We start from the raw sequence: 12,566 nt of genomic DNA, 5'->3' as shown, positions 1-12,566 counted from the left end.
GTTTTTGCCTCGGCGACCACCGAAGCTGCGTTCCGCTTGGCCAGTCGATACCCGTCAGCTGCCTCTGGGGTCCCACAGGCCATAAAGGCTCGATAGGACTCCTTCTTCAGCTTGACGGCATCCCTTACTGCTGGTGTCCACCAGCGAGTACGAGGGTTGCCGCCACGACAGGCACCAACCACTTTACGGCCACAACTCAGATTGGCCGCCTCAACAATAGAGGCACGGAACATGGTCCACTCGGACTCAATGTCCCCCGTCTCCCCCGGAACATGGGAAAAGCTCTGTCGGAGGTGGGAGTTGAAACTCCTTCTGACAGGGGATTCCGCCAGACGCTCCCAACAAACCCTCACAATACGTTTGGGTCTGCCAGGACGGACCGGCATCTTTCCCCACCATCGGAGCCTACTCACCACCAGGTGGTGATCAGTTGACAGCTCTGCCCCTCTCTTCACCCGAGTGTCCAAAACATGCGGCCGCAAATCCGATGATACAACCACAAGGTCGATCATCGAACTACGGCCCAGGGTGTCCTGGTGCCAAGTGCACATATGGACACCCTTATGTTTGAACAAGGTGTTCGTTATGGACAGTCCGTGACGAGCACAGAAGTCCAATAACAAAACACCACTCGAGTTCTGATCGGGGGGGCCGTTCCTCCCAATCACGCCCCTCCAGGTCTCACTGTCATTGCCCACGTGAGCATTGAAGTCCCCCAGCAGAACAAGGGAGTCCCCAGCAGGAGTACTCTCCAGCACACCCTCCAAGGACTCCAAAAAGGGTGGGTATGCTGAGCTGCCGTTTGGTGCATATGCACAAACAACAGTCAGGACCCGTCCCCCCACCCGAAGGCGGAGGGAAGCAACCCTCTCGTCTACCGGTGTGAACCCCAATGTACAGGCACTGAGCCGGGGTGCAATGAGTATGCCCACACCTGCTCTGCGCCTCTCACCATGAGCAACTCCAGAGTGGAAGAGAGTCCAACCCCTCTCGAGAGAACTAGTACCAGAACCCAGGCTGTGTGTGGAGGCAAGTCCGACTATATCCAGTCGGAACTTCTCTACCTCACACACCAGCTCGGGCTCCTTCCCTGCCAGAGAGGTGACATTCCATGTCCCAAGAGCTAGCTTCTGCAGCCGAGGATCGGACCGCCAGGGTCCCCGCCTTTGGCTGCCGCCCAGCTCGCATTGCACCCGACCCCTTTGACCCCTCCCACGGGTGGTGAGACCATGAGAAGGAGGACCCACGTTGCCTCTTCGGGCTGAGCCCGGCCGGGCCCCATGGGTGTAGGCCCGGCCACCAGGCGCTCGCCAACGAGCCCCACCTCCAGGCCTGGCTCCAGAGGGGGGCCCCGGTGACCCGCGTCCGGGCAAGGGAAACTGAGTGCCATCGATTTTGTCTGTCATAAGGGGTTTTGTGAGCCGTGCTTTGTCTGGTCCCTCACCTAGGACCTGTTTGCCATGGGTGACCCTGCCAGGGGCATAAAGCCCCAGACAACTTAGCTCCTAGGATCATTGGGACACACAAACCCCTCCACCACGGTAAGGTGACGGCTCCCGGAGAGGAACCCAGCCCTCAAAAACACAAATAACAAGAAACGGATATTACAGAACAATGGAAAATCCATGTCCACCCAACGTGTGGCAGCTATTGTTTTCAACTACCTTGTGCACACGGTTTGCCCACATTACCTTTTTAAATCGCAAAATATGACCATATTTAAAAACAAAAGACTTATATTAGAAAGTAGGAATACTGGAGGGTGTGTTTCAACTACAAGGGTGTCACATTAATGGCTTTGTCAAATTACAAGCTTTTTTGTCTTTCACAACAGTCTCGCCGTCAGACAACCAGATAAATACCGTTCTTTGTCTTGGACCGGGCGAGATTCACACTGCCCAGACCCTGCCGAGTCGTTGCGTGCTGCTGTCAAGATTCAGTCCATCGTCGGAGGTTCGTCGGGGGCTCGGGACAAGCAGCTGTCAAAGTCATGTCAATGGAGGAATGATGTGCATGTGCGTTGGTTTCTATGTTAAGAAAAGACAAAAACGGTATAGACCCGTTCCTGGATGGAGGGGACTACATGAGGTTACGATGCCTCATGTAAGTTGAGGGGTTCGTTGTTTGTAGTGGATAGCTCTACTTTACGAACGGAAGAAGGAGAGATGGAATCCAAATGCAGTTTTATTAAAAGGGAACAAAATACGTCGGCACCGCAGCACGTTCGAGAACACAACTTTCGTAACTAAATCACTTTCTGCTTCTCTTCAACAGCCAATCAGAACATATCAACATAAAAACATGTCTAAGCAATTATTAAACAACAGAATATAAGTTAGGTATTCTTAACATGAAATAAAATAATAATGAATAATATAACTTGAGCTTACACGCCAAGACAACTCAAAATCGGCTACGAGACACTACGTTTGTCTCCGACATGTCTGTCGGCTCAAAACCGGGCTACATTCGTGTAGTCTGCCGTCGCAATAAGGAGGGTCGCGGGGTCTTGGATGGTGCAGAGGAGTTCACCCAACTGATCGACGCGCTTTGTCGTAGGATGCCGATGGCCTACAGGGGCAAACATCGGACTGCTGAAAAAAATGCAAACATCCCAAAAGACAAATACACACGTGCAAACTAAAAAACACACAAAACAACTGAAAACCAAAACGCGACAAGCAAGAAATGCTGCAAATGACTAAAACGCTGCAGACAGATGAAAGGTGCAAACAAAAGAAAACAAACACATAAAAAAAAATTAACGCAAAAAGGAAATGCTACAAACACACCAATAAAATGGAATCAAACATAACACTACATAACAAACGCAAAATGCCGCGTAAATCCTAAAATACACTAACCCAAAAACTACAAAACAAAATGATGCAATTTCGGACCACTAGGAAGCACCGCAGGACCAGTCCTCTGCGACCAGATCCTCTTAAAAGACCTGAGCGGCATTGTCTTTTGGAGAAAAATAAAATGTACGTTTTACTTCGTGTCTTTTTAAACATATGGACGTTATCTTTTAGAATAATGGAGCAACCGTTTATAAAAGCTTGTATGATATCTATTTAACGCAAGACATACAGGAAGTAAATTTACCCAATAGACAAAGGACTGTGGTGAATAGAAGTTCACGCGAGATCAGAAAATGGAGTGGATCTTGTTTCGCAGGACTGGTCCAAAGGTTATCCCGAGTGGCTTGAACAATCTCGTTTTTGAGTTGTCTTTTATATTACCGCGGCGTTTTTGTTTTGCATTTGCTTTGTGGGTTGTAATGTTTGCTTACACTTTGTTGCTGTGATTGCAGCATTTCTTTCATTTGTGTGTGTGTTTTTGTTGTTGTTGTTTTTTGCATCATTCCCGTTTGGAGCGTATGCCTGTTTGCTACATTTTTCTCACGTGCTGCGTTTTTTGTTTTTAATGATTGCATGCGTGTTTCCTTTTTAAATTCTTTTTCCATCCGTTTTGTCTTTGCAACATTCCTGTGTTTGCAGCGTTCGACAATTTGCAGTGCGTTTGTCTCTGTCGGCCACCTTATCGGACCACACTTCAATTAACGGTCCTTGACACAAGTTGCTTACTGCATTGGCGCCATCTTGTGGCACATTTGGACACATAGGTAAGAATAGTCAGGACTGGCAAGGACTCACTGTACTTTGGTATCAAAGTAGCCATGAAATTAAGACTACTGGGTGCATAAACTTTGCAGAGACATTGTTCCCGCTCCAAACACCCCGCAACATAGAATGAGGAAAAATGATTTGCAAACAGTCCATTTATTAATGAGAAGACAAAATAAAATAAAAAAAAGCAACATACAGGCACTGTCTGATTGTGTGCAACATTCACTCGGTTAAAGGCTTTCAAAGCATGAGACTGGGGCACGTCTCGAGGATTTGGCAGGACCGTCTTGATCGACGCGCTCAAATTTTTGCACCATTTCAGCACCCAAACCCCGGAGAAAGTCCCCGGCAGGATGCTCATAGGATAATGTCATGATACAAATATCTTTCTACACACACACACGCATGCATGCAGTACAATGACCACACAACATTTAACCTGGTTGGACTCAACACGACAGATAACATGGCTCTGTCGGTTAGACTTTTTTGACTATGGGTGAGAAGACCCAACTCACAGTCCCACACCAAAAGGGACCAATATCGCCAAGAGAAAAGAGAATTTGCTAAAAGTAAAAGTCCAATCAAATATGGAGCAAAACTGTGAGCTGTTTCTTTTTTGAATAGTTGGGCCAGTTGGGAATGTCAAAACAGGAGGCAGATAGAGAGACAGAGACAAGCAACCTGGTTGGTGAACTAAAAGTCAGGACTTCCAAGGACATCATTCCGAGGATCATTAAAAAACAAAAAACGTACAGTACATACAAGAACACGCGTGCTTAGAATTTTCTTACACACATGCACAGAATTTTCTTGCACTCGTGTATCAGAAACATCAGATACTTCCCAGCATGGAGGAAGAGGATTTTGTTGACAGAAGAATTGGGAGTCCGGCAGCAGTCTGTTTGCACAGGACTCCAGCGAGGACGTCGAAAATCGGCCATGCCGTCGACGTTTGGAGGGGATAGGGGAAAAAAACAACTTGTGGTCTATTGGTGCTAAAACTCTTCCGGTTCTTCGGCATCCGGGATCTCAAATCCCTCCTGGAGAAAGCCAGAAAGTGCAGATTGAATATTAATAAAACATCTGGAGTCAATCTTGAAGGGGACAGACATTACTGAGAAAACGCAGAGAACATTGGACTACTTGCTGTTCTCCAACAAAGAGCTGAATTGCCAAATTCACACTCAGTGTTTGATTCATGCTCCATCACCATTACAAAAAAGTCTTACTCCTTCCACACTGAAACAACTTAACCCGCACTTTTCTTAAAACACAATGTCAACGGATCTGCTTGTGAGTGCCTGGATGTGAGCTGTGGCCGACAGCAGCTCCTGTCTTCACTGTGTTTGTGTTTTACTACTCTCCTGGTTTCAATAAAGTGCATCAGTGACAGTAGCTTTTCTTTCCCACGTTATAATTTCATTGTAGCATCAAACACACGCACGCACGCACACACACACACACACACACACTTTTTCTTTTCTTTTCATTAAATTATTGAGTGCCCTTAGAGACTGTTCTCCAATTTGGTGTCGATGTGAATTTAAAGTTGTATCTGATTGGTCAAAGTCGGATACAAGCATATAATTCAATATGAAACATCTTTGCGATAAGTATATTGCATGGGCCATTATCGGGATCTTTTTTTCAATGTTTTGCACAGCCCTAATTCTTATCTAAATCATTTGTTTAAAAAAAAAAACCTTACATCGACAGCATAGAGAATATCCACAATCCTCTGCAGTGCAGGATCGCCCTGGCCTTCATTCTCCTGGCAAATGAGCTCGATGTTCCGCAGCTTACCGAAGTAAAAGTCTCTCTCCTTCTCTATGTCCTGAACGGTACACCTCAGTTCCTCCAGCTGTACACCAGCACACAAGCATCATTAGTCACACACTGGTAACACCAAAGATTGACTTTTTAAAAAAAAATATTTACTTCTGACAGGATCTCCGCCCCCTCCTTGTTGGCGGTGGCACTTGCGGACTTCCTGCCTGTTATGGGCACCACCTTCGGGGCGACTTTGGCAACTGGAGGCCTCTGAGGAGCTGAAGAGAACAACGAGAAATTAGATGAACGGGGAAGGATGAGAGAGTGGAAAAAAAAAAACTCAAAACACCCGGCATGCTTGATGAGCGGGGGGGGGGGGGGGGGGCGCCTACCCCGACTGATGGCCTTCTTCGGGGGCTTGTTCAGTGCCGACATGGCGGCATTGGGCGGAGGTGCCGCATCTTGGCCCTTTCTGGCCTCCACCGGGTCATACTCGCTCTCACAGTAGTTGGCATCGAAGAACTTCTTGAACCATTGCACAAACTCAAAGTTGTCTTGGAACTTGCCTTTCACCAGCTTGTCCACTGGAATGATCTGAAAGAAACATTTCTAGCGCATGCCTCGCCTCATATATTGACTGTACCTCAAGGAAAGAGTCACTCACTTTGTCGATGTTCATCTTTTTGAAGGCAATCTGGAGGAGCTTGAAATTGTGGATATACTCGTGCTCCAACTTGGCGCCGAATTTCACTTTCTTCACAGGCACCGAGCCCGGGAACAACATATCCATAAACTGACAGTAGGCAGCACCTACGCAAACAAGTACAGTGGTGCCTTGAAATAAAAGTCTAATTTGATTCGTGACCATGCTCGCAACTCAAGACAGCGAAATGAACAGAAATTCCATTGTCAGTCTTATAAAACCCCAAATTATTTCTAGGCTTGAGACATGGGCTTGGGTTTAGCTGTGAAATTACATTGCTGAGACGGGAGACTTCTCTAGATATCACAGGTGTCAAACTCAAGGCCTGGGAGCCAGATCTGGCCCACCACATCATTTTATGTGGCCCGCGTAAGCAGCTCAAACATGTCAACTTCCATGATCCTTTCTAAAATGTCTATCAAAATGTTAAATAATTATATGTAATAAATAAGAGATATATTTTAAGCATTTTCTTGTTACCAAACCCCTCATGATAGTAACTTAACCAAGAGTTGAATCAACGGTTATTCTTGACTTCTTCATATAGTTTCAGTAGTTAAAATGTGGCCCGCGCCAAAAATGAGTTTGACACCCCTGCTATATATGAAACAATGTTGTGTTCCCTGGGTTGCTGCCGCTGTCATGTGATTGATTCCTGCCTGCCGATTCGCAGACTGACGCATCACGTCCTCTTCCTTTGCTGTCCATGCATGCTGATTCTCTGAGTGAGGATTTTACTTACTTTACTTTTCATGCAATCTATAGACATGTTTGTTTTTGAATAGGTCCATGTTTGAGACAGTCAAGTCCACCTTTATCGAGTCCAAGTCACAAAGGTCCGAGTAGAGACCGAGTCCAGATGAGATCAAGAGTAAACCATAAGATGGAAAAATACTATTTTCACGGCCACACAATTAGAGAAATTTAATTCTGCTCAACATTCTCTTAGTTTACATAGTTTGACATGGTGTTGTATGTGTCCAAAAGTGTCTTCCTACAGAATCTGCAGATTGCTTTATGTTTTTTGACGTTGTGGCCAACCCTAGTTCTCATTGGTTGGTAAAACCAAATTTTATAACACCGCCGGCTGACATGACTGAAAGAAAAAGACTGCATGCTTTGGCGCTTGCAGTCAGGTTAACCAATCAGATGGCTACTTCGATAATCTGAAAAACTTCATTCCAAATTTCTTTTGAAGGAGGACATTCTCTTTCAGGAATAAAAATGTAGTTGGACTCGGTCGAGTCGAAAATGTTTTGTTCGAGTCAAAATCCGAGTCAAATGCCACGGAATCCGAGTCATGTCCAGGACAAAAAAAAAAAACAAAAAAACTAAACAAAAACGTGTCGAGTCCGGACTTACAAAAGCCCTGGTATTAATACTCAATTATGTAAAATTGCACATTTTGAAGGCAACTTTGACCATCATATCTAGGACTATATACAGTGCCACCCCTAGTGAAGAACAAAAAAAAAAAAAGATATATTGTATTGTATTCTAACTATACCACTTGATATTGTAACTATATTACTTGTTTCACGATATGGCCATAATCAACATAATCCAAGAAACAACAACAACAACGTCTACCATATTAATTAATCAAAATTCCCTAACTCAAGAAGCCAACATATTTGAGGCTCAATCTAATCCATTCATAAAATGTTGGACATGTATGAATGTGACGTGTGGCATGTACTGTTATCAGTAAAAACGGTTAAGAGTCTTACCTGAACACAACATCTCGATCTTGGTGAGGTTCATCTGTAGAGAGTCGTTGATCCACACGAGCATGTCATGGCGACTCAAGTTTTCGCTAGTCACCGAGGTGGAGTAGACATTCACGGCCATTGTTTGTCCGAAAGCAGATCACTGGAGGGAAAAAAAAATTCTAAATAATCATCCATCCATTTTACGATCCGCTTATCCTCACAAGGGTCGCGGGGGTGCTGGAACCTATCCCAGCTGTCTTTGGGCAGTAGGCGGGGGACACCCTGAACCGGTTGCCAGCCAATCACAGGCACACAGAGACGAACAACCATCCACGCTCACACTCGCACCTAGGGACAAACTGTTCCTCCTCCACTGATGTTTGTCCCACAAATAACCACAGTTGTCACAATCCAAATACATGACTGGAAATCAGAGCTGATCAAATCATTTCCAAAAAAATCTCTGTTAGGTAAAAAATATTTGATTTTTACATATTCTTTTTTTGGAAGGTCAAACTGACACACTGTTGTCACATTGTTGTGAATTAAAAAAAAAAGGAGACAATTTGGATGCACTATCTTAATGAATTGATGGGGTATCAAATTGGGACTCCTGAGTTACTCAAAATCAAGTGGCTCAGACGTGAGTGCACAAATAACAAACAAACAAAAAAAGTTATCGGGACCTTCCTACAATTAACCAGAATAAATAAGTATAAATCAGTATTTATCAACATGTTTTAAACTTAATCTGAGGTATGTGCTGCTACGTCACAAAATATTTCAAGCGGCACATATAAACAATCATTACCATTACAACACCTATAGACATTCAGTCTTAAACAACTCAAAAAGACTCCCCTTCTCCAACTGGCTGAGAAATTTCAGTTGAAAATAGCCACCAATAAGCTTGTCGGCTGACATTCCAAAGGGTTCTCCAAGTTGACACAAAACATTACCGCAATGTTTTAAAATGTGTTACAGAATCGATTGTTCCATCGATTCAAGGACTAAAAATGTACTTCGCATTCTGTTTATCAACACAAACAAAACCAAATAAACAACAATTGGGCAATATCAGATGAGACCGAGTGATACTGTACTCACTTGGGTTTTGAAAACTTATGAGGTACTTCTTGGGTACAGACTAATGAGAATTGCTACACTTCTGTGTTCCAGGTTCAACTATATGTCAATAACAGGTTATTCACACCCATAGATGAAACAAATTTATGCTTTACATAATTTGGCAGTTATTTAATTGCTGGTTGGGTCTGTAACGTTTCAGAAAATAGGGGGAAATGGTTGATCATTGTATAATTGAAAAACAGATGGCAATTTTTTTCAAGACAATCAGCCTACTTTTAGGAAAGACTACATAAATTAAGAAATAGTGCTCACTTAAGAGGTTGAAATCTGAGTATTTGGACATTTTAAGCTAAAAACGTCTTGAAAAGATTTTTCGATCATCAAAATAACTAGATTAATCAGATCATCGATTATTCAGCTAATTTTGACAGCTCTGAGTACAACTTTTTTCGGAAAAGCACAATGATTAAAAATATGTGGGCCTTGTGGTCATCTAAAAACACTGACAGGGTATGTAAACTTAAAGGCAAAATTGCATATTTTAAACACATCTCCCAGTCCTAATTACTGCTAGGAAGGACTCTCCCAATACAAAACAACAAAATAGGATGGTTGAGAATGTGTATTTTTTTTTGAAAGAGAGCAACACATTCACGTTACATTCCCACGTTTAACGCATTCGCGTCCACCTTGAATTAAGGGCCGCTTTTCGACAAATGCCAAGTACAGAAAGATGATTACTATTATATAACTGTTAGAATTTACGATACACCAGAGGGTAATTGTATCACAGCTGGTTATTCCTGTATATTTGGCTATGTGACAAACTTGAAACGGAACGATTTGGATTTGATTGACACAACAGGGCCGCGTTGTTAGCCGGTTAGCTCGGCTATGCTAAAGCCTCTCCAGACAACGAAAACTAAGCTCGAACGCAACTTTCTGCCCACGAGGAGCTCATACGGTCGGAACTCATCTCCACTAAAGCGACGTGTTACTCGTTTAATACGACTGTGAGTTGAAAGTTTTGTTTTGAAGTAACAGGGAAGTGAAACGGACGAGTTTTTTTTCGCTGCCTCAAGCTGGCCACTGTCGTTTCAATAGAGGCTTGGCGGCGGGTTAGCCACAGCCGACGAAGAACCCACCTCAATGGCCAAAGCTCTGACTCGTTCCGGTGTGTTATGTTAGGACCGGTTCTGTCCAACTCAAGTCTACCGGCAGCGGAAGAAAAAAATAAAATCGATGGGGGTTTTTTCCCTTCCTCTTTTATCTCTACTTTCTTCTTCGCCTTCTTTTAGTCTTAACGTCAATGTGCGAGTCCGCGTTCGCTACCTAGTGCCGTGGAGAGGCCAAGCACACAAAAATAACGGGAAAACAGACGTGTGTGTGCGTGCGTGTGTGCGCACGCACGCACGCGCACACACACTCACGGATAAATCTAGAATTGACATCCACACGCATGAATTATCCATCCATTTTCTGAGCCGCTTTATCCTCACAAGGGTCACAGGGGGTGCTGGAGCCTATCCCAACCGTCTTCGGGCAGTAGGCGGGGGACACCCTGAACCGGTTGCCAGCCAATCACAGGGCACACAGAGACGATCATCCACATTCACACTCACACCGAGGGACAATTTAGAATGTTCAATCAGCCTGCCATGCATGTTTTCAGAATGTGGGAGGAAACCGACGTACCTGGAGAAAACCCACGCAGGCCCAGGGAGAACATGCAAACTCCACACAGGGAGGTCGGAGCTGGAATTGAACCCAGTACCTCTGCACTATGAGGTCGATCACCGGGCTGCCCACACATAAATCATCTCCCCCTCCCAAAAAAAAAATTACACAATGCCATTTATTTTGCATTTCAATGTTTGATTTGGGGCTTTTGTACAATCTTTGGATGGGCATACAAAACATACGTATGTTTTTGCGACTCAAAACAAAATGAAAAATAAAGCACGTTAAAAACAAAACAACTCTACATTCAGGTTTCCTAACATCAAATACTTTAAATGCAAACTATAGGTTTGAGGTGCAACATGTCATGCTGATGGATGATTACATGTGGAAAAATACAATGATTTTAACAAAGGTAGGTGATGCACATAAATCCACAATCAAACGTCTCAGAAAAGAATAAAATCCACCGACTTGAGTGGCCCATCCACAGTCCTGACCTTAACACAATTGAGATTCTGTGGCATGATCCAACATTCCTCGAAAATTTCTGATTTGAAATATTTTAAGAGGAATGGTCCAGAATTACTCTTGATCAATGTGCAGCTCTGATCTGCAACAATAGAAAATGCTTGGTTGAGGTTATTCCTGCCCAAGGATGGTCAAACAATAAACAAATCCAAAGGTTTACCAAACCTTTCCCACCCTGCACAATTAACATTTACTTGGTATGTTTAGGAAACACATCTAATTGTTAGTGTGACATTAGTTAGAGCAGGCCACATCTTCAATATATTACAGAACACAATGGATAGGGTGTCCCCAAAAATGTATTTATGCTTTGACTGGCCATTAATCGTATATTTCTCACAGATTTAGTGTTAATTGATATAGATAACTCTAATGAGTTAAATTAAAGCGAATCACACTGAATTTAAGAAAATATAAAAGGCATAAATGAAAAAACATTTAGTAAGAAAAATGTGATTAGTGGGCAGTTAAAGAGTGAACACATTTTTGGGGCTGTATACAGCTGTAAGAAAAAGAGTGAACCTTTGGCTTTGATAACTGATTGAACCTTCTTCAGCAGCAGTTACCTCAAACATTTTTTTTGTAATCACACAGGAAAAAAGAAAAGGCAAAACCAGTGAGTCTGTTTTTAAAAGGCCGATGGCTTTTACCAACACTTCCATGAATCTTGTCACATTAAATAGAGTCTAGGTCGACTGACTCCTGACTCCGATTAGCACTTGGAAAAATCAGGGTTCATATATTTTTTCCACCCTGTACTGTCATGTTTACATTGCATGCACATTTTGTTCAGTAAAAACAGACCCAGTTGTTTGTGTGCCATTAGTTTAAGAAAGTTTTGACGGCCCATATTTGTGACATAGATGAAAATTTCTGTCTAATTTATGCAGAAATCTAAGCTGTTCCCGTCACGTTTTGCGTGATGGTAGTTGTAGGACCCCAAAAAGCAGGGAGGATTGACCAAAATGCATTTAACAAAAAATACACACAGGAGTACAATGGAAAAAACACGAAGTCGAAGTACTCAAAAATGCCTGGAAATCACAAGTATCAAACCAAATTACAGCAGGAAACAAAACATGACAGGAGCACATGTATGCTCACATACTCACAGCTCACAATGACCCAACCAAGACTGGCAGAAACTCAGGGAACTAAATACAAGCCAAGTGACGAGACAACGAGAAACACCTGGACAACACACAAAGGGTTGAGGGAGCTAATTGGTTACACATAAGGAACACTGATAACGAGAACAGGTGGCGAAAAAAGGGCACATGAGGAATCAAAACCAAACGTAATCAGATCGAAACATAACAGTTCCAAAGGGTTCACATATTTGTACTAGTTGTACTCGCAATTTTATGTATATATAAATATACATTTGTGAACTGACAAAACTGCAGGAAAGAATACTTGAAAAAAATCAACATGATTCCCTTTTTT

The 12,566-nt window shown here is 43.3% G+C and overlaps 1 protein-coding gene across 1 annotated transcript; it reads right to left on the bottom strand.

The window, feature by feature from the left end:
• Window positions 1-3,769: 3,769 nt before the first annotated feature.
• On the bottom strand, window positions 3,770-10,217 carry LOC147210819 (microtubule-associated protein RP/EB family member 1-like). Its single transcript, XM_086116897.1, has 7 exons — window positions 10,055-10,217; window positions 7,839-7,980; window positions 6,070-6,215; window positions 5,798-5,999; window positions 5,574-5,683; window positions 5,344-5,496; window positions 3,770-4,675 (listed from the first exon to the last, which is right to left on the bottom strand). Exons 2-7 carry the CDS (start codon window positions 7,957-7,959, stop codon window positions 4,631-4,633), a joined length of 777 nt encoding a protein of 258 aa, XP_085973023.1. The 5' UTR covers window positions 7,960-7,980; window positions 10,055-10,217; the 3' UTR covers window positions 3,770-4,630.
• Window positions 10,218-12,566: the final 2,349 nt, after the last annotated feature.

This window comes from Hippocampus guttulatus, chromosome 1 (genome assembly GCF_054856545.1).
Source record: "Hippocampus guttulatus isolate MCC_2025c chromosome 1, RoL_Hgut_1.0, whole genome shotgun sequence".
Taxonomy (NCBI): domain Eukaryota; kingdom Metazoa; phylum Chordata; class Actinopteri; order Syngnathiformes; family Syngnathidae; genus Hippocampus; species Hippocampus guttulatus.
This window is presented reverse-complemented; position numbering and strand designations above follow the sequence as displayed.

Coding starts and splice junctions, on each gene's coding strand:
- LOC147210819 (XM_086116897.1), bottom strand. CDS start 7,959: ATGGCCGTGAATGTCTACTCCACCTCGGTGACTAGCGAAAACTTGAGT. Junction 6,000..6,069: donor AAAAGATGAACATCGACAAA/GTGAGTGACTCT, acceptor TGTTTCTTTCAG/ATCATTCCAGTGGACAAGCT. Junction 5,497..5,573: donor GGGCGGAGATCCTGTCAGAA/GTAAATATTTTT, acceptor GCTGGTGTACAG/CTGGAGGAACTGAGGTGTAC.